This window comes from Hyla sarda, chromosome 6 (genome assembly GCF_029499605.1).
Source record: "Hyla sarda isolate aHylSar1 chromosome 6, aHylSar1.hap1, whole genome shotgun sequence".
Classification (NCBI taxonomy): domain Eukaryota; kingdom Metazoa; phylum Chordata; class Amphibia; order Anura; family Hylidae; genus Hyla; species Hyla sarda.
In genome coordinates this window covers 141,612,859-141,635,986 of record NC_079194.1, presented here as the reverse complement: position 1 = coordinate 141,635,986, position 23,128 = coordinate 141,612,859, and the positions used below count along the sequence as shown (strand labels likewise).

The window sequence follows — 23,128 nt, the reverse complement described above, 5'->3', positions numbered from 1 at the left end:
CAAAAAGCTCTATCTTGGTCTCATCTGTCCACAAGACATTTTCCCAGAAGGATTTTGGCTTACTCAAGTTCATTTTGGCAAAATGTAGTCTTGCTTTTTTATGTCTCTGTGTCAGCAGTGGGGTCCTCCCGGGTCTCCTGCCATAGCGGTTCATTTCATTTAAATGTCGACGGATAGTTCGCGCTGACACTGATGCTCCCTGCTCATCCATGAGTTGCAAACTTCTGGATGATGTTGCGCATTGTGGGCAAAGGCAAATCTAGATCTCTGGAGATGGACTTGTAACCTTGAGATTGTTGATATTTTTCCACAATTTTGGTTCTCAAGTCCTCAGACAGTTCTCCTCTTTTTGTTGTCCATGCTTAGGGTGGCACACACAGACACACAATGCAAAGACTAAGTGAACATCTCTCCTTTTTATCTACTTTCAGGTGTGATTTTTATATTGCCCACACCTGTTATTTGTCCCATGTGAGTTTAAAGGAGCATCACATTCTTGAAACAATCTTATTTTTCCAATTTTGAAAGGGTGCCAATAATTTTGTCCAGACCATTTTTTGGACCTCATACCCAGCATGTATATCAGGGTGAAAATGCCCAAATAACAATCTGAAGCAAGGCACAGTCTGCAAACGTGGTGCCACATTTGTAACTCAAGGTAACTCCTAAAATGTCTTTTTCATGATTAAGGTCTCCATGACCTGTAACCTTTTCATGGCCAGGTCCAGTTATAATTCGTGTTACTGTGACTTTCAAAAAAAATGTTGACATGTCAAATGTTTAGATTGGTTGGGGTTGTTTTAATCAATAAGCCCATAATGCAGACATTAAAAAATTAAAAGGGGTATTCCAGGAAAAACTTTTTTATATATATCAACTGGTTCCAGAAAGTTAAACAGATTTGTAAATTACTTCTATTAAAAAGTCTTAATCCTTTCAGTACTTATGAGCTTCTGAAGTTAAGGTTGTTCTTTTCTGTCTAAGTAATCTCTGATGACACGTGTCTCGGGAAACGCCCAGTTTAGAAGCAAATTCCCATAGCAAACCTCTTCTAAACTGGGCGGTTCCCGAGACACGTGTCATCAGAGAGCACTTAGACAGAAAAGAACAACCTAAACTTCAGAAGCTCATAAGTACTGAAAGGATTAAGATTTTTTAATAGAAGTAATTTACAAATCTGTTTAACTTTCTGGAGCCAGTTGATATATATAAAAAAGTTTTTTCCTGGATAACCCCTTTAAATCACAACTTACCTCCTGCCACTTCCCTGGTTCCTTGGCCTAATATGTCATGAGAAACGCGTCCGGCGACCCCCCTAAGAGACGTATGAGACCACTTGTTTAACCATCACTATTTGCAGTCCATAGAAACCACCAGCTATCACAAGGACATTTCTTGAGCGCACGGTCAGAGACCGGGAGCGCGCGCTACCTGCACGAGGACGCCACCTGGAATACCTGCCTTTGCAAGCGCTGCAGCCCGTGTACATTGCCCACCATCCAATAGCACCGCGTAAATAGGAGTCGGCAGAGACTCCAGCGGTGCTCTCTCACTGCAGCCCCTGTGTACATTGCCCACCATCCGATAGCACCGCTTAAATAGGAGTCGGCAGAGACTCCAGCGGTGCGCTCTCAGGCCAGAGAGCGGGCACAGACGGCTGCCTAACATTGCTGAGGATAAGCAAGGAGCGGTAACTATACATCCGAAAATTGCATCCGGACCGGTGAGATAAATCCACTTTAATACTATGCGCATAGTTTGAATGAATTGCCGGTATTTGAGTATACTAACCAGTGCTACTGAACTAAAGAATACAGTATCCTACAATTGCTCTGTATGATATACAGAGCAGTATCAAAGTCTGAGGTCACAGACACCTGAGTATTACACAATTGCCACTTAACTGTTACAATCAAAAGGACATTCTATAAGTGTGAAAGACTGTGATGTTCTTCTAGGACTGCAATGGCACTTTAATGGACATTTACCTATAACCAATTGCTATCCAGAGTGCCGATTTGAATTAGCTGCTACCATTTCCAGTGGTCTTATACATATATATTTTTTTATTTCTATATTTATGAACTTCTATATATGAATTTTTTTATGATTTTATATGTCATATTTATATCTAAATATATCTGACTCCATGGACTTACAAGGGCCCTGTGATCCCGGATTGTCAGTTTGATATAAATTAATTAATAAATATCTGATATTAACAAACAAGTGTATTCCTTATCCAGAGACCTTGAGCCTCAACTATCTTTATTGTTTAGATTTGTAAATTACTTCTATTAAAAAATCTTAATCCTTTCAGTACTTATGAGCTTCTGAAGTTGAGTTGTTCTTTTCTGTCTAAGGGCTCTCTGATGACACGTGTCTCGGGAACCGCCCAGTTTAGAAGCAAATCCCCATAGCAAACCTCTTCTAAACTGGGTGGTTCCCGAGACACGTGTCATCAGAGAGCACTTAGACAGAAAAGAACAACTCAACTTCAGAAGCTCATAAGTACTGAAAGGATTAAAAAAAATTAATAGAAGTAATTTACAAATCTGTTTAACTTTCTGGAGCCAGTTGATATTAAAAAAAGTTATGGATAACCCCTTTAACGATGAAAAAAGTTTTGGCCCGGAGTACCCCTTTACGTGACGATAAGCTTCTGCTTTTTCCTGGTTCTGGTGGTGGGCCAAAGGCTGTCCGGGCATACTGGGAATTGTAGTTTTGCAACAGCTGGAGGCACCCTGGTTGGGAGACACTGTATTAGATATTTATGGTATAGCATTTGGATTATACCCCTGTAAGGCTGGGTTCACATCACGTTTTGTCCCATACGGGACCGCATACGGCAGTGGCAGCTGAAAACCTGCGCTCCCGTATGCCTTCGTGTGTGGTCCCGTATGTAATTCATTTCAATGTGCCGGCCGGAGTGAAACGCTGACTCCGGTTAGCTCATTTTTGCCCTGTATGCGGTTTTCCACCGGACCTAAAATCGTAGTTAACCACGATTTTAGGTGCGGTGGGAAAACCGCATACGGGGCAATAATGAGCTAACCGGAGTCAGCGTTTCACTCCGGCCGGCACATTGAAATGAATTACATACGGGACCGCATACAAGAGCGCAAGTTTTCAGCTGCCACTGCCGTATGCGGTCCCGTATGGGACAAAACATGATGGGAACCCAGCCTAAGGCTGGGTTCACATCACGTTTTTCCCCATACGGGAGCGCATACGGCAGGGGAGAGCTAAAAACTTGCGCTCCTATATCCTGCTGTATGCGGTCCCGTATGTAATTCATTTCAATGACCCGGCCGGAGTGAACTGGTCAGCTCATTTTTCCCCGTATGCTGTTTTCTACCGGACCTAAAACCGAGGTTGACTACGGGGAAAAATAAGCCGACCGGTTACATCCCGTATGGAGAAAAACATGATGTGAACCAAGCCTAAGGCTGGGCTGGTTCACATTAATACCACAGCAGTTCATAGTTTTTCATATTAACAAAACAAAACGTATACAGTCCTATACAGATGTATACGTTTTACCAGAAACTATAAAAACGTATGTGACATTGCACCAAATTGGCCTTGTTTTGGTACATACGTTTGTGGTATACATGAGACATATGTGTGTGGTACCAGCCTCGGCCTGAGGCACATGACCACTCCGTATAGACCCTGAACTCTCATACTTATTTAGTGTTTCCCAATCAGGGTGCTATGAGCTGTTGCAAAACTACAACTCCCAGCATGCCCAGTCGGACTGCTTTTGGCTGTTTGGGCATTCAGGAATTTGTAATTTTGCAACAGCTGGAGGCACGCTGGCAGTTCGTAGTTTTGTAACAGGTAGAAGCACCCCGGTTGGGAAACACTGCTCTAGATGTTTGCATTTAAAATAGCTGGCGCTACCTCCCATGATGCCTTGCACAACGGACACTCTCTTTCCCATAGCGATCATGTGACAATGGTATGATTTCAATGTGACAACGACCCACCCTTCACGTTGCTCACATGTTAACTCAATCGACGCCGTTAAACTCTCAATACGCATGCGCCTTGAGCTCCACCTCCACTTAGACGGCGAACTCCAGTTGGTCACAAAACAAGAAAAACGAGGTGTTGGCGGAAGTGACGTGGCATGAGCCCTACTCCTGGCGGAAGGGCCCGGTGTTAGGCGGAAGTACCGAGTGCTCTTGTCGTTCCTGAGGATGGAAGAAGAGAGTCTGGAAGCCAGGATCAGTAAGTGCAGGGGTTGAAAGCTGCGGACATGGAGCGGAACACTTCAGCCGAAACATGACACTGTGCTATAACTTTGACACAGTTGTTTCGTCAGAGGATCTTCATCATATCTGTTATGACATCATTAAACTATATATCGTGACATCACACTGCATTGACAGGGTAGGAAATGTAAATATAGCACAGTATAATGACAGGGTAGATCATGGGTCAGTGACAGATGGGTTTAATAGTCTGTGTCACACAACAACCATGAAGGGTGACAGGTCTTTGGTACAGTATCACAAAACAGTGAGTGATCTATATCGTGATATTACAGAGCAGTGACAGGTCTATGGTACAGTATCACAGGGCCAGTGACAGGTCTATATCGTGATATCACAGAGCAGTGACAGATCTGTGTCACATGATCACATAGCAGTGACAGGTCTATAGTACAGTATTACAGATCAGTGTCAGGTCTACGGTACAGTATCACAGATCAGTGACAGGTCTATGGTACAGTATCACAGATCAGTGACAGGTCTATGGTACAGTATCACAGATCAGTGACAGGTCTATGGTACAGTATCACAGATCAGTGACAGGTCTATGGTACAGTATCAGAGATCAGTGACAGGTCTATGGTACAGTATCACAGCTGTGACAGGTCTATGGTACAGTATTACAGATCAGTGTCAGGTCTACGGTACAGTATCACAGATCAGTGACAGATCTATGGTACAGTATCACAGCTGTGACAGGTCTATGGTACAGTATCACAGCTGTGACAGGTCTATGGTACAGTATCACAGATCAGTGACAGGTCTATGGTACAGTATCACAGCTGTGACAGGTCTATGGTACAGTATCACAGATCAGTGACAGGTCTATGGTACAGTATCACAGCTGTGACAGGTCTATAGTACAGTATCACAGCTGTGACAGGTCTATGGTACAGTATCACAGATCAGTGACAGGTCTATAGTACAGTATCACAGATCAGTGACAGGTCTATAGTACAGTATCACAGATCGGTGACAGGTCTATAGTACAGTATCACAGCTGTGACAGGTCTTTGGTACAGTATCACAGATCAGTGACAGGTCTATAGTACAGTATCACAGATCAGTGACAGGTCTATAGTACAGTATCACAGATCAGTGACAGGTCTATGGTACAGTATCACAGATCAGTGACAGGTCTATGGTACAGTATCACAGATCAGTGACAGGTCTATGGTACAGTATCACAGATCAGTGACAGGTCTATGGTACAGTATCAGAGATCAGTGACAGGTCTATGGTACAGTATCACAGCTGTGACAGGTCTATGGTACAGTATTACAGATCAGTGTCAGGTCTACGGTACAGTATCACAGATCAGTGACAGATCTATGGTACAGTATCACAGCTGTGACAGGTCTATGGTACAGTATCACAGCTGTGACAGGTCTATGGTACAGTATCACAGATCAGTGACAGGTCTATGGTACAGTATCACAGCTGTGACAGGTCTATGGTACAGTATCACAGATCAGTGACAGGTCTATGGTACAGTATCACAGCTGTGACAGGTCTATAGTACAGTATCACAGCTGTGACAGGTCTATGGTACAGTATCACAGATCAGTGACAGGTCTATAGTACAGTATCACAGATCAGTGACAGGTCTATAGTACAGTATCACAGATCGGTGACAGGTCTATAGTACAGTATCACAGCTGTGACAGGTCTTTGGTACAGTATCACAGATCAGTGACAGGTCTATAGTACAGTATCACAGATCAGTGACAGGTCTATGGTACAGTATCACAGATCAGTGACAGGTCTATAGTACAGTATCACAGATCAGTGACAGGTCTATAGTACAGTATCACAAATCAGTGACAGGTCTATGGTACAGTATCACAGCTGTGACAGGTCTATGGTACAGTATCACAGATCAGTGACAGGTCTATGGTACAGTATCACAGCTGTGACAGGTCTATGGTACAGTATCACAGATCAGTGACAGGTCTATGGTACAGTATCACAGCTGTGACAGGTCTATAGTACAGTATCACAGCTGTGACAGGTCTATGGTACAGTATCACAGATCAGTGACAGGTCTATAGTACAGTATCACAGATCAGTGACAGGTCTATAGTACAGTATCACAGATCGGTGACAGGTCTATAGTACAGTATCACAGCTGTGACAGGTCTTTGGTACAGTATCACAGATCAGTGACAGGTCTATAGTACAGTATCACAGATCAGTGACAGGTCTATGGTACAGTATCACAGATCAGTGACAGGTCTATAGTACAGTATCACAGATCAGTGACAGGTCTATAGTACAGTATCACAAATCAGTGACAGGTCTATGGTACAGTATCACAGCTGTGACAGGTCTATAGTACAGTATCACAGATCGGTGACAGGTCTATGGTACAGTATCACAGATCGGTGACAGGTCTATGGTACAGTATCACAGATCGGTGACAGGTCTATGGTACAATAAATTGCTCAATAACAATGACAGAGTTTATAAGACATTGGGGGAGATGTATCAAAACCTGTGTAGAGCAAGAGTGATGCAGTTGCCAATAACAACAAATTAGATTGCTTTTTTAAGGGCTTTTTAAAAATGAAAGAAGCAATCTGATTGGTTGCTATTGGCAATTGCACAAGTCTGCCTTTGAACAGGTTTTGATAAGTCTCCCCCGTGTTAATATATCACAGTACAGTTATAGGGAAGGAGATGGGTCTGTGTTGAGGTAATAGATCTTTATTGCAATATCACAGGACAATTACACAGCCATAGTATACGATTATATGACAAATCACTATTACCAAACCAATATATGAACTAATAAACAATTCTAAATAAAAAAAAAAAAGAACAGAACACCTTTGGGTGGATACAAGGGGAGATTCATCAAGAACTGTGCTGAGGAAAAGTTGACCAGTTGCCCATAGCAGCCATTCAGATCGCTTCTTTCATTTTTGAAAAGGCCTCTGAAAAATGAAAGAAGCAATCTGATTGGTTGCTATGGACAACTGGTCAACTTTTCCTCAGCACAGTTCTTGATGACTCTCCCCCAAAGTGTTTTATAAAGTTCCCAATATTAATGATTTGTCGAATGTTACAAATCAAAACATCAGTTAATTTATGAAAACTTTAAACCAATGGCTAAGCCATAAGCTCAGCCTATACTACACATTCAGGAAACTTAAAGTAGTCATGCCTAGACCACTGGGTATGCTCCCCATATATGCTACCCCACTTAGGAAAGCCAGTGTCCCTTCTAAAATCCTGGCATGTTGCTAGGCAAATCTTCTCCCGATGACAGACTACCATTGGAGCATCTAACTACCAATGGGCTGCCTCCAGGCAGAAGGGGAACTCCCTATCATTCCGCTGGGAAACCAAGATCTCATATGGGTGCGGGATTCATTAATACAAGTAAAATGATATCTTATTCTTTGTCTTTCCACAGACCGGGCGACAAACCCACTAAACAAAGAACAGGACTGGGAAGATGTTCAAGCCTTTTGTGATCAGCTTAATCGAGACCTGGAAGGGTACGTGGTTCCCTAGATTCTGCCTCATATAAAACCATGTTCACACCACCATTGGAGCCTCTGTCTGCAACAATGTCAGATCTGACAGAAAGAATAGCACAGAAAGTGTGTGGTCCGTAGCGTCATGATCTTTTTTGGACGGTGTTCCAGAGCAGTGCCGTTGTTTTTAGGCTGGTGGTCTATAGCAGAACAGGTATTTCAGGATGATGGTCCTGTCATGATTGTGGTCAGTGCAAGGAGGTCATTTCAAAAGGATAGGACATAGCAGTCCTTTTTTAGGATGGGGGTTCAGAGCAGTGTGTTCATATATTGATAAATAATTTTGGAATTGGCCAAGTGAATAGGAGAAAGGAGTTGCACCTGACATAGATGTGGAGGTATGAATGCATACCCCTTCTATGAAAAGAAAGTGACGCATGGCTAAACAGTGAAATGAGGGTTTGGTTATTTTTGTTTGCTTGTTCTAAAGAATAATTTACTTGTTCTCATTTTTTACTAGGCCTCAGCTTGCAACACGACTTTTAGCGCACAAAATACAGTCTCCTCAAGAATGGGAAGCAATGCAAGCCCTGACGGTAAGAGGAACACTTGGATATCACTTCCTTTACCAGTTGCTTTTGTTATTAGTCTTTCTCTCTGAGAACTAGCAGAGACATAGGGAGCACAATATTTCCATAGATTTTTGGATTATTACTTAAAATACTTCTTGATCCAATTTTGATATCCATGCGCTTATAAAGGTTTCTTATTGGCTATACTGTCAATTGTCAGAACAGGTAAAGGCATAAAGTTGTACCGATGTTAGAAGTAATGAATAAATGTCTTGATTGCCTAATCTGTTAGTATGGAAGGTATATAGGTCTTCCTTATTATGTTAGGAACTGCTAAGTAAGCTCCACAACCCAGGAGGTGTTTGCATTCTTTGTTTAGTCTTTGTGTGTATAGGGCCTCTCTTAAGCTAAGTTTCTACTTGTTTTTTTGTAGTAGTACCTGTACTAATAGACATATCGCCCCGGGTGTTAGTCGTGACACCCGATGCTCTGTACTCTGGCCAGTGATGTGAATAGAACATCACTCGTTCATATTTTCTGCCCAGAATGGTGATTGGCCGAATGGTCACAGCTCTCAGAGGGAAATATGAATGAGTATGTGGCCGGCCGGAGTATAGTGCAGAGATGCGCGCGCTGTTTAGAGCCGCTCCGCATCTCTGCTATAGACAGGACGATCGCAGCGGGTGTCAGTAGTGATACCCGCTGTGATCTGTTCTTACCTGCAGGTACTACTACTCCCAACATGGAGCACACTCTGCTCCATGATGGGAGCTGTAGTACCTACATTAATAGACAGATCGCAGCAAGTGTCATTTCTGACACCCGTTGCGATCTGTCTATTAATACAGGTACTACAGCTCCCAGCATTGAGCAGTGTGCTCTCCATGTTGGGAGCAGTAGTACCTGCAGTTAAGGAAAGATCACAGTGGATATCACTCCTGACACCCGCTGTGATCCTCCTGTATAATGTGTAGATGCGGCGGACGCTCTTCTATGGTCCCCTGCACTGACGTATATATACACATATTCATATTTCCCACAAAGAGCTGTGATTGGCTGGAACCATCTGGAGAATCACAACTCTCTGCGGGAAATATGAATAGGTGTATATATACGGCAATGCAGGGGTCCATAGAAGAGCGGCCGGCCGCATCTATACATTATACAGGAGGATTGCAACGGGCGATCTGTCAATTAGTACAGGTACTACTACTCCCATCATGGAACAGTGTATTCCATGCTGGGAGTAGTAGTTCTACCTAAAAAAATAAAGAAAAAAAAGAGAAAAACACACACACTACATTTTTATTATTGTCGGCTACATTTTTAGGTCCCTGCCTGCCCACATAAATTGATCCCTATTTAAAAATTAAAAGAAATTTTGTAATAAAAAAGAAAAATTTTCATTAGATACAATTTTTTCCATCACTACTGTATCTTTTTTTTTATAATTTTTTTTTAAATGGTACCCTAGGAAATTTCCAAAAGAGAATAAAAACCGCCTGAAAAAACGCCAAAGTTAAAACCCACATGGAGCTTTTCTTGGCGTTTGTTTTACACCCATAGACTTCTATGGGAGAAAAACGCCACGATTGCAGGGAAAAAACGCCAGTGGCTCAACATGTTGCGATTTTGCAAAACTGCCAAGGAGCTGAAAAATGCCAAAAAAAGAGCAAAAAAACGGCAAAAGGATAAAAAAAAATGGCAAACTGAAAAACCCCAAGTGGAAAAAGAATTTTGCGATTTCTCATTTACAGCTAACATTTGGCCGCAGTGTTTTTTGGCCGAAAAAACGCCATGCGGCAGAATTGGCATTTTTCTTAGCGTTTAAAAAAAAAAAAAAAAAAACAAGTAGAAACTTAGCCTTAGTCTCTTCATCTGTTTCAGGTACTAGAAGCATGTATGAAGAACTGTGGCAAAAGATTCCACAGTGAAGTTGGAAAGTTCCGATTCCTTAATGAGCTGATAAAAGTTGTGTCTCCAAAGGTAAGTGCTCCAAGTCATTATAAGGAATGTGTCATCTGAATTGACCTTAGGTGGTACTCCAGGGAAGTATATACATATATATATATATATATATATATATATATATATATATGCATGGCTCCTGTGGCCTCTGTAGTCTTCTCTGGCTTCTTGATATTCTTTACTTTTTGATGCAGAATATACAGGTTTCACAACTGGCAATAGATGTTGGTCACAGCACTCCTCCTCCCCTTCTTTGCTGAGTAAACTCACAATCATGATCCATCTTACTGCTCTTAAAGGGGTATTCCAGGAAAAAACTTTTTTTTATATATCAACTGGCTCCAGAAAGTTAAACAGATTTGTAAATTAAAACAAAGATTAACCACACCTCAAGAATACTACCCTAGGGTACACAGTGAATAATTGTTTGAGACATAAAGTTTTGAAAAAAAGTGCAGATTTTATTAAAACAATAAAAACCTAAATGGTTAAAAATATCAGAGCAATGTCAATGTTATCTTAAACTGTCATTCGCTTACTGAGGAAGGGGTCGTTTTTAGCACCCTGAAACGTGTCTAGGCTGATATCTAATCTGAACAGAGCACAATTTGCACGCACCACCTAGACTGAAGCCGGACCAGAACTTTGTGCACCACTTGCTGCATTCATCAAACATCCTCTCCTACTGAGCGCATTACCAACCTGCTGCCTGCACTACCAGAACCCAGCCACGATCTCTCCAGCGAAGGTCCGATACACATCCAGGTATTTGCCGATACCACGGACCGTTCCCGAGAGAGTCTCCTGCCGGAGCCCATATCCATCCAGGCTCTCACGCCAGGATTGCTGCAGCCAACACAAGAATTTCAACTATCGGCCCGTCGCAGTACGGGACCAGCAGCCAGGGTGAGGTTGAACTTTGCATTTGTCTAACAACTGTGGGCAGCTTTTTATACACCTGTACATCAGTCCATCAGGTGACTTTGCCTTTTCCATTACAAGTGCCGGACTATCAGCCCTTTTTTATTCATCATAGGTGCCGGACTAATAGTCGACTCCGGATCATTATATATCGTTGAAAAATTGCATTTGTTTTTTACATCTATAGATTATTCTATATTAGGTGGTTGCTATACATATATTCATATTTTCTAAATCTGTCATTAGGGCCCAATGACAGTTTAAGATAACATTGACATTGCTCTGATATTTTTAACCATTTAGGTTTTTATTGTTTTAATAAAATCTGCACTTTTTTTCAAAACTTTATGTCTCAAACAATTATTCACTGTGTACCCTAGAGTAGTATTCTTGAGGTGTGGTTAATCTTTGTTTTAGTTTTTACCCATTTGGATTGGTGGGGATCAATCCTTTAACCACAATAACCTCGAATACCTGGTTGTGAGCTGCACACATTTTTCAGATTTGTAAATTACTTCTATTAAAAAGTCTTAATCCTTTCAGTACTTATGAGCTTCTGAAGTTAAGGTTGTTGTTTTCTGTCTAAGTGCTCTCTGATGACACCTGTCTCTGGAAACGCCCAGTTTAGAAGCAAATCCCCATAGCAAACCTCTTCTAAACTGGGCGTTTCCCGAGACACGTGTCATCAGAGAGGACTTAGACAGAAAACAACAACCTTAACTTTAGAAGCTCATAAGTACTGAAAGGATTAAGATTTTTTAATAGAAGTAATTTACAAATCTGTTTAACTTTCTGGAGCCAGTTGATATATATAAAAAGTTTTTTCCTGGAATACCCCTTTAAGCATTTCTTTAAAAGAGATTCTGTGGAAAATGATATATTATTCATATCAATTTGTATGTTATACATATTTTTTAAAGAATTTTGGGGATGTTTTTTTTTCTAATTTTCCATTTTGCAATCTATACAGTATTATAATTTAATCTGAAATCTTGCTGTTTGCACTTTTACCACTGATATATCACCAAACATAAAATTATGAATATATGTTGCTGAAATTTCAAATGATATAACAACCAATAAGTAAATTCAGCAATGCACAAAGATGTACAAAAATATGCAAGACTTTATTAGAAATACAGATACTTGTTAAAATCAAATGCATAAGCACCGTGCACAGGACTGAAAGGATACAGGAGGTATAGGCAAAAACACTGGAGTAAAGCAAATACAAGTGCATACATGTAGTCATATGAGATATATTTCTGAGGGTACATATAAACCCTTATCAGAAAAATTCAGACAATAAACATGGACAGGGAAAAAGAAGAGAAAATGATAAACCAATGTAGAGCCATATGCCACCTGCACTTACCCCAACGTACGTTTCACGCTACTACGCTTCGTCAGGGGGCCTGCCACGCCCCCTGATGAAGCACAGTAGCGGGAAACGTACATTGGTGTAAGTGCAGGTATTGCAGATCAATACAAAAATGGTACCGATAAAAACTTCAAATCACGGCGCAAAAAATGAGCCCTCATATCGCCCCATATGTGGAAAAAATGAAAAAGTTATAGGGGTCAGAAGATGACAATTTTAAATTTAAAAATTTTCCTGCATGTAGTTATGATTTTTTCCAGAAGTACAACAAAACCAAACCTATATAAGTAGGGTATCATTTTAACCGTATAGAACTACGGAATAAATAAAACGTGTAATTTTTACCGAAAAATGTACTGCGCAGAAACGGAAGCCCCCAAAAGTTACAAAATTGAGGTTTTTTTTCTTCAATTTTGTCGCACAGTGATTTTTTTTTCCATTTCGTCGTAGATTTTTGGGTAAAATGACCGATGTTATCACAAAGCAGATTTGGTGGCACAAAAAATTTAGGTGCTAAACTGAAAGAGTTATGATTTTTTAAAGGTAAGGAGGAAAAAACTAAAATGCAAAAAGGAAAAACCCCGGGTCCTTAAGGGGTTATTGTCTGAATTGTTCTGATAAGGGTTTATATGTACCCTCAGAAATATATCTCATATGACTACATGTATGCACTTGTATTTGCTTTACTCCAGTGTTTTTGCCTATACCTCCTGTATCCTTTCAGTCCTGTGCACGGTGCTTATGCATTTGATTTTAACATGTATTTATTCTCTAATAAAGTCTTGCATATTTTTGTACATCTTTGCTGATTTTACTTATTGGGTGTTATATCACTTTTACCACTGAGCTGAGCTGATACTTCCTCTTCTGTGATGGGGACGAGGCTGCTGGAATGTGTCGTGAGTATATAGAGAAGACAATAGGAGCTCAGCCTCTCCTGCCCTATAGAATGACCAGATCACGTACTTACAGACCTGCTGTATACAAAGAATAGGGGGGTCTGGAGATGTCCATGAGGATTTCAGGAAAACATATATTTTAATGCAGTTAATACAGCGCAAGCAAGATGGCTGCCTCCATAATAATGTACTAAAAAACACATTTAAAATTTTTTAAATAGAAATAGATTAGGAAAAAAAAATACATATGTCAGTATCTGAGTCTAATAATTAAAAAAAAATAAAAAAAAGTTTGGCCTCTTCTGACTTCCCCATACACATGAACGTTCATCACAACAGACTTATCTTTCCCAGTACAAGCACACATCTGACAGTGGCGAGTCAATTGGCCACATACACTTTAGACAGTCTTCAGAAGGGGTTGGGTTTAACGGACTTTAGGCTAAGGTGTATGGGCACATGTTAAACTGTTAAAACAGCAGTTTTAGCAGCTCAGTGAAGATGGCTGACTACATAATGCACAGAAAATAAAACATTTCAACCAAAAATAAAACCAGATTAGATAATACGTCTTAGAAGTGGTCGCTGCAAATACAGTGAAGGAGTTTAAGCACGCATTGGATAGGCAAAATGCTATCCTTCAAATAAGATAGGGAAAGGTTTAAGGCTATCCTTCATATAAGATAGGGACAAGGACTATTCATAAGTATTCAGATTATTGGGCAGACTAGATGAGACAAATGATTCTTATCTGCCGACACATTCTATGTTTCTATTATTAAACATTTATATGTACTGTTATTCACCTCCTTTAAATGGCACCTATCATTAGTAATACAAATTAATATGTTATAGATTAGCCTATTTTAATTACTGTACTAAAATTTTGTAGCTTTATGTGTTTCATTAACCCCTATAAGTTTGGCCTCCAGGGGTCCTCCTTCTGGTCTTGTATGCAGATTGTCTTCTGCAGCATCCTGGCAGGGACTAAAGTCAGGAAATGCAGATGGGACCTCAGCTCAGCACAATGTATAGAGTGTATAATGCTAAATATTTCTGCTCCCTTTCCCTTTGAGCTGAGCTAGACTGTAGAGTCATGATGCCTTCAGTGCATAGTGCTGAATATTGTGCTAAATACTGTGCTTTATATTTGAGCTCGCTTTTTCAGCTGCAGGCATACGGTAGAGTTCAGTACAGGCCTGGGGGTGGGGGGCTCACTGCCCATCTCATACTAAACTGCTCATGGCTGTGTGTAGCAGAGTGAGGGCTGAAGTTCTCCCCAGCAGGGCTTCAGATATCATGTTTGCTGGGTAACGCCTCTTCCCAGTCTGTGGAGTTCGCCAAGATTGAGCTGAAGATTCATAACAATATCAAGGTAGAAAATGAAAAAAAATATAAAAATAGAGACCAGGGGTGGTTTATCATGATGGGGGAGTGAACTGGAATGAATAAATGTATCAAGCACATGGCAGGTACTCTTTAACCCCTTCCCAACCTATGACCTACCAGTACGTCATGGGTTGGGTGAGGAGCATATGACGCGGGTCCACGAGTCAGGTCTGCGTCATAACCGACAGATCCCTGCTGCTATCAGCAGCTGACATCTGCCGGTAATGACGGACATCGGAGCTGGCTCCAATGTCCGTCATTGAAATGGTTAAATGCCTTGATCAATAGCGATCACGGGATTTAAACATTAAATGCCAGTAATCCCTGGGGCCTATGGGACTCATCTGCAGCACCTCTTTGTAAGGACTTAACTGTCCTTCCTGGTCCTCGGTAGATCGACGATTGCTTGAGGCTGCAGCCCTAAGCAATCGAGCACCGAAAACCTAGATCAATGTAATGCAATAGCATTACATTGATCTATGTAAGCCATCTAATGATGGCTTATGATAGGCCCCTAGTGGGGCCAAAAAACGTAATAAAGAGTGATCAAAAAGTCATATTTAGGAAGAGGGGTACCGTTAAAAACTACAGCTCATTGTGCAAAAAATAAACCCTAACATAGCTCCATAGGTGGAAAAATAAAGTTATAGGGGTCAGAACATGGCATTCAACAACCCTTTATTTATTTTTTATTTTTCAGGTTTTCAATTTATTTAACAAAAATTACCCAAGTTTTTTTATCGTTGGAATCTTACTGACGAATAGAATAATGATAGCATGTCAGATTTACCATACTGTGAACCCTGAAAAAATGTTGCCCCTCAAAATTGCGCAATTCCATATTTTTTTTTCAATTTTGCCTTGCATATATATATTTTTTCTGGCTCTGTAATACATTATATGATAAAATAAAGTGGCCAATTAAAAGAACAACTTGTCCCACAAAAAAGAAGCCCTAATACAACTTTGTCAGTGAAAAAATACAAAAGTTATGGGTCTTAGAATGTGAGTAGCAAAAAAACGTGAGCCAAAAATAAAAAAATTGCTGGGTCATGAAGGGGTAAATTATATGGCAGTGGCTAAATGAGATATTTTTGTCGGTCATGCCTGGATTTTCAATAATAACTACTTTACACGATTCATCCCTACTTTATTGTTTAGTACCTAGGGGCCCGCTCTCCAGAGAAAGTGAAGTTAAAAGTTCTAGAGCTTTTGTACAGCTGGACTGTTGGCCTTCCCGGTGAAGTGAAAATCGGAGAGGCCTACCAGATGTTGAAGAAACAAGGTGAGTTTCTCGGATATCTGGGTAAAAAGTATTTGATTGCATCCTTCCTTACATTAAATTTTACCATGTTTATAGGAATTATAAAGGAAGACCCAAAACTGCCAGCAGAAGCCATGATGCCCCTTCCTCCACCTCGACCGAAAAATGCTATATTTGATGATGATGAGAAATCTAAGGTAGATGTTTTTTTAACTTATTGCTTCCTGTACAGTCTCCCTAGAGAACCGTTCACCAATCTTTCCTCTGAAATAAGTATACATTGGAGCTCCTGTCAATAGGTTAGTTCTGTACCTGTAGTAGGGATCGACCGTTTATCGGTTTGGCCGATATTATCGGCCGATATTCACGATTTTGGACGTTATCGGTATCGGCAATTACCTTGCCGGAATATCGATATAAGTTATCGGCTATCGGCCCTAACCTCCACAGAGTATCGGTATCGGCCCTAAAAAATCGATATCGATCGATCCCTACCTTGTAGACATTGCCTTTCGCTTGTTATACATAGTTATCTGGTTTTTGGTCCAAGTCTAGGAGGTTGTAGATAAAATGGCGCGGAGAGCTCTTGGTATTACCAGCATTGTGTACGGAGGGGCAGTTTCAGACAGTAGCTGTAGTAAAATGATTCAGCTCTCTGGTTTATTGAAGGTACACCGTGCTGAGTGTTTACGGGGGTGCCCTCATATTTGCACCAAAAGCTTAGTAACACGCAGCAGTATTGTAGAATATCTAATATATATTGTAGTATCTAGAATAAAAGAAGCCCTGATATGTTACACATCTGCCATATTCTGCCATGGAGTTGTCCTTTGCTAGAAAGTTTCTCCAAAAGGTTAAGGATCTACATTCTGTGTGTAGAAGTTCTATTTTATAAATTCAAGTTTTCCCTGTTATATACAAATTTAAAGGGGTACTCCGCCCCTAGACATCTTATCCCCTATCCAAAGGATAGGGGATAAGATGTCAGATCGCCGGGGTCCCGCCGCTGGGGACCCCCGCAATATAGCAAGCAGCACCCACCTGTAACTGCTTCCGGAAGTGCTGGAGGCTCTCAGGCTAATTCCTCCCGACCACGGGGATGGAAAATCGGGACGTCATGACTCCACTCCCGTGTGACTCCGCCCCCTCAATGCAAGTCTATAGGAGGGGGCGTGACGGCCGTCACGCCCCCTCCCATAGACTTGCATTGAGGGGGAGGGGCGTGACATCACGATCTTCCGTCCCCGTGCCTCCAGCGCTTCCGGAAGCAGTTACAGGTGGGTGCTGCTTGCTATATTGCGAGGGTCCCACGCGGCGGGACCCCGGCGATCTGACATCTTATCCCCTATCATTTTGGATAGGGGATAAGATGTCTAGGGGCGGAGTACCCCTTTAAGGATCCAGTGAATTGATGCAACAGGTAAAACCTACAGCCAGATATGTAGATGTGTGTACCAAGTTCCTGGATGGATTGATGGACAGGGTGTACACACTGAGCCACTGAAAATCTGACAGAGCAATATGAATCCCTATTAGCTAATGACTTTCCTTGCTGTTGATATTGTAATATGTCAGGTATCAAGCTCTTCTAAGGGGTAGATACAGTTTTGAAGAACTAATAGTTTTTAAGGAAGCCATACCAGTTTAAACAGGATTCGTTACTTTGCAGATCTTTTACTTTGTTCTCTGAAATGTTCCAAATTTTTAGTAAAGCCCAAATGAGGTGACCCACCAGTCATGGTTCCCTACAATCCAATGGTCTTACTGCAAGGAGAGGTCTTCTATGGTTTAATATGTTCTTCCTTTTTTAAAGTTTGTCCCCCATGTGGCAAAGAGCAAGAAAAGAGGAAATATTTTCTCTATGCTCTTTATTTTAATTTTATTTAATATATTTTATTATAATAAGAACATTTTAGCCAAGAAACTAACTTTCCTCTATGTTCCTTGGTGGACAAAGATCCCACCGAATTTCCTTTCGTCTTGTTCATAGTATTCCCCGTCTTGTGCTCCCTAATGTCATTTGTCATTTGCTCAGGTGGGATACAGCTTGTGCAGGCGGCTCCTACATTTTCTGTTTGCTGTCAGCCTTCTATAAGCCTTCACCTGTCACCAATTAAAATGTTTGATATAGTGTTCCTTGTGTAATTAGCAGACACTTTCCCATTCACTTGCTTTTAAAATTATCAACATAAATATGTTTAAAATGTAATATAAAAAATGGCCACTAGGTGGCACTGTTCTGTTCCCTGCCACAATTAATACAGTGAGTTTGGTCACCTCCCGACCTGGCAGGAGTCCAAACTCAGAAAGTGTTTCTCTGCACTGAGATTGATTGACAGCTGCACAGTAAGTGAAAGCTCCACAGATTCTCCCAGAAAGCTGCACAGACTAGAAAGCTGCAGGAGAGTCTCACTGATAGCAACAGAGACTGAAACATGCACAGAGCCTGAGGTCTTGTATTCATCACAGCACTGCAACCATGTGAGGGCGTAAGTTGTCCCCCAGCAGGCTTCAGTAATGTCATGCCTGCTGGGAAACGCACACTTTCTCCTGCTGGGAAATTACAGGAAGAAATGTATGATACACAGCTTTTGAAAGCTCTGATTTTTTTTTTAAGGGCTGGAATGGTGTTAGGTAGGGATGTACTGAAACTTCAGCTGCCGAAAATTATCGGCTGAAAATGCCCCTTTCGGCATTTTCAGCTGATGCATTTTCGTGGGGCGTGGCCTAAATGAAGCAGAGCGTACAGGTATGCTCTGGGCGCCAGGGACTAAGCGCACCAGAACGCGCCTGTACGCCCTGAGTCCTGCTGTGCAGGAGCTGCGCTCACATCATAGCCCGTGGGTCCCGGCTGCTTTTAGCAGCCAGGGACCCGCCAAAAATGGTAGAAATTGGAGGCGGCTGATGTTGTCATGCTGATGTCATGAGCTGCGCCGCGTGAACCGCGTCTGATAACCGTGGTAACCCGGGCCAAGAAGGAGCTGTCTGCTTCTGAGCTATGTACGGGACCATGAGCTTTGTGGATGTGGTGGCCGAGGAGGTCGCAGGTGGGTGCGCTGTGACTCTGAGTTATCCGCCATAGTGCATCAGCTGCTCCAGATCATACCCAGTGGCCATCTTCATAAGAGGAAGTCTGGGAATATATAGTGCAGTGTTTCCCATCCAGGGTGCCTCCAGCTGTTGCAAAGCTACAACTCCAAGCATGCCTCGACAGCCTTCGGCTGTTATGGGGGTACTCCGGTGGAAAACTTTTTTTTTTTTTTTTTAAATCAACTGGTGCCAGAAAGTTAAACCGATTTGTAAATTACTTTTATTAAAAAATCTTAATCCTTCCAGTACTTATTAGCTGCTGAATACTACAGAGGAAATTCTTTCCTTTTTGGAACACAGTGCTCTCTGTTGACATCGTGCTCTCTGCTGACATCTCTGTCCATTTTAAGAACTATCCAGAGTAGGAGAAAATCCCCATAGCAAACATATGCTGCTCTGGACATTTTCCTCAATCACTGTGCTCGTGATGTCAACAGAGAGCTCTGTGTTCCAAAAAGGAAAAAAAAGAATTTCCTCTGTAGTATTCAGCAGCTAATAAGTACTGGAAGGATTAAGATTTTTTAATAGCCCTAATTTACAAATTTGTTTAACTCTCTGGCACCAGTTCATAAAAATAAAAAAATAAGTTTTCCACCAGAGTACCCCTTTAATCACTGTTATAAGGCATATACTGTTATGGGGGTACCCCCATAACAGTGAGAGTACCCCCATACCAGTATAGGGCTTAGAACAGTTATAGAGTAATAGCCTAAACATTAAAAAAAAAATTGAAGTAAAAAAATATGGGGTTTTATCAGAAAAAAATTATTTAAAAGTATTAAAAAAAATAAAAATAAATAAACAACCTCAGAACTAGAATGGTACCAATAAAAACTACAGATCACGGCGCAAAAAATAAGCCCTCATACATCCCCGTATATGGAAAAATAAAAAAGTTTTATATAAAAACTATATTTAAAAAAAAAAAGTGGGCAGGGCAATGCATTTTCGGTTTCAGTTTTCGGCCAAGCACAGCCTACATTTTCGGACCGAAATTTCCCTTTTGGTGTATCCCTAGTGTTAGGAGTAGTTAGGGAACATGAATTAGTTTAGAACTGTTTATTTATTTTTGCAGGAATTTTTCTGATTCAATGTGACCTTTTAGTTTTTTGTCCACATATTCTTTTTTTACTCTAGATGTTAGCCCGTCTGCTGAAGAGCACACATCCGGAAGACTTACGGGCTGCAAATAAACTTATTAAAGAAATGGTCCAGGAGGTAAGAGAATTCTGTCCTTGTTTACTGACCAAGCCAGTCACAGTCTTCATCTTCCCATTCCTTTGTGCTGTAATTTCTTCCTCAGGACCAAAAGCGCATGGAGAAAATTTCCAAACGAGTAAATGCTATAGAAGAGGTGAATAACAATGTGAAACTCCTAAATGAAATGTTGAGTGCATTTAGAACGGGGCAATCTTCTGAAGGCAGTGAGGACTTAATGAAGGTTAGTGCATTGCTGTAGGCATTCACATGGCATTGAATGAAAAAAGAATCCATCAATGAATTGTGTCTCTTGGGTGGCAGGAGTTGTATCAGCGCTGTGAGAAGATGAGGCCTACACTTTTCCGCTTGGCCAGTGATACAGAAGACAATGATGAGGCTTTAGGTAAGAAAAGGAACATTCTTGCTGTAGTTAAAGGAGAACTGAAGTGCAATATAATTTATTCCGACCGCTGGGGCCCCCCGCGATCTCCTGTACGGGGTTGCGGTAGTCTGCTGGAAGTGCTGTGTCATCCCCAGCAGGAAACCGCGGCATATATGGGATACATGAAGGGGGCGTGTTGTCCGCTGCATCATGTGGGGACGGAACACCCCCTTCCAGCATACTGCCACAGCCCAGTACAGGAGTCGCGATAAGTTATATTAGGGGATGACTTATATTGCACTACAATTCTCCTTTAATTCATATTTCTGAAGTAAATCCCCCTATGGCTTTTTTTTGGCCTAGAGAGGAAGAAAGTTTTAGTGTTACTTTTTACTGTGTTTACATGTATTTTATTTTTTTTTGTCATTATTTGGTCCTCATTTTGGTCAGTATTTTTAGACAAATCCAGTAGGTGGTCCAAAACAAAGAAATTATTGAAATCTTAAATTAGGACCAAATATTGACCAAAATAATGCATGAAACCAACCATCAGGGACTTTTACAATTGGTGTTTTTTGACTGGACAGAACAATCTTTGCCCAGTGAAAATGGCGAGATTTTAGGTGATGATGATCGGACAAACACTTGTTTAGTGGGATCATGCAACCTTAAAAATCATCATTGGTCGGCTAGCCCTCTACCTGTGTAAATGCCATGTACAGTATATATAGCAGTGGGTACACACCACACATTTTAGAAAATATTTTATTTTAGATTTTCATGTGAAGAAATGAAACTCTACTACAATGGAAAGCAGTAAGTGCACAGCCTGTATAACAGTGTTTAATGATGTGTCCTCTCAAAATAACTCAACACACAGACATTAATGTCTAAACCTTGGCAACAAAAGTGAGTGCACCCCTAAGAAGAAGTTTTCAAATGGGTCCCAAATTGTCCATTACTACCTTAAAACTCTTGGGCATGGAATTCACCAGAGCTTCACAGGTTACCATTGGAGTCCTCTTCCACTTCTCTATGGCGACATCACTGAGTTGGCGAATGTTCGAGACCTTGCACTCCCCCACCTTCCATTTGAGGATGCTCAATAGGGTTTAGGTCTGGAGACATTCTTGGCCAGTCCATCACCTTTACCCTCAGCTGCTTTAGCAAGGCAGTGGTCGTCTTGGGGGTGTGCTTGGGGTCTTGATCATGTTGGAATTACTGCCCTGCAGCTCAGTCCCCTAAGGGGTAGGCAAGAACTTGTTTTTGTACTCTTCACCTGGTTACCACCACTTACGCTTGAAACTATCTAAACCAAATAAGTTTATCTTGGTCTCATCGGACCACAGGACATGGTTCCAGTAATTAATATCCTTAGTCTGCTGTCTTCAGCAAACTTTTGCAGGCTTTATTGTACATCGTCTTTAGAAGAGGCTTCCTTCTGGGACCACAGCTATGCAGACCAACTAGATGCAGTGTGCGGCATATGGTCTGAGCAGGACAGGCTGACCCCCACCCCTCCAACCTCCGCAGCAATGCTGGCAGTACTGATACGCCTGTTTCCGAAAGACAACCTTTGTATATGAAGCTGAGCGCGTGCAATCTTCTGGCAATAGTTCTGGCAATCTTCTTATAGCCTAGGCCATCTTTATGTAGAGCAACTATTTTTTTTTTTGTTTTCAGATTCTCAGACAGTTTTTTGCCATAAGGTGTCATTTTACACTTCTAGTGGCCAATATTAGAGTGTAAGAGCTATAACACCAAACAGAATTTCCTCACTGAATTTCCTTACTGAAAACAATCCTCATCAGGAACTTCTATTCTTTACTAGGAACTTTTATTCCACAATGATTCCTGGCAGAATTTCCACATGGAAATTCTGTTTCGATCTGCCTCAAATTACTTGTGTGCCATTGGTTTTTGCATGGACAGGAAGAGGAAATTCAATGGGGAAATTCTACCTTGTGAACCCAGCCTTGTTGCTAAGATTTAGACATTAAAGCTGTACTCCGGTGGGAAACATTTTTTTTCGAATTAACTGGTACCTAAAAGTTTAAGATATTTGTAAATGACTTCTATATAAAAATCTTAATCTTAGATTTTTATATAGAAGAAATTTACAAATCTTTAACTTTTTGGCACCAGTCGATTTAAAAAATGTTTTTTTCCACTGGAGTACCCCTTTAATGGCTGTGTTTTGAGTTATATTGAGTGTCATTTGTTCAGAGTTATCACATAAAAAGATGTTAAAAAAAATTACAAAAATGGGAGGGGTGTAACAATGTAAGATATTGTAAAAG

General features: G+C 41.1%; 1 protein-coding gene across 1 annotated transcript in view; it reads left to right on the top strand.

The window, feature by feature from the left end:
- Positions 1–4,079: 4,079 nt before the first annotated feature.
- Positions 4,080–23,128, top strand: part of GGA1 (golgi associated, gamma adaptin ear containing, ARF binding protein 1) — a 36,199-nt gene continuing 17,150 nt past the window's right edge. The window contains exons 1-9 of the mRNA XM_056525300.1: positions 4,080–4,236; positions 7,699–7,783; positions 8,283–8,358; positions 10,222–10,320; positions 16,054–16,177; positions 16,253–16,353; positions 20,384–20,464; positions 20,550–20,687; positions 20,768–20,849. Coding sequence (XP_056381275.1) covers positions 4,206–4,236; positions 7,699–7,783; positions 8,283–8,358; positions 10,222–10,320; positions 16,054–16,177; positions 16,253–16,353; positions 20,384–20,464; positions 20,550–20,687; positions 20,768–20,849 — 817 coding nt within the window. The 5' untranslated portion in view covers positions 4,080–4,205. The remainder of the gene's footprint in view (positions 4,237–7,698; positions 7,784–8,282; positions 8,359–10,221; positions 10,321–16,053; positions 16,178–16,252; positions 16,354–20,383; positions 20,465–20,549; positions 20,688–20,767; positions 20,850–23,128) is intronic.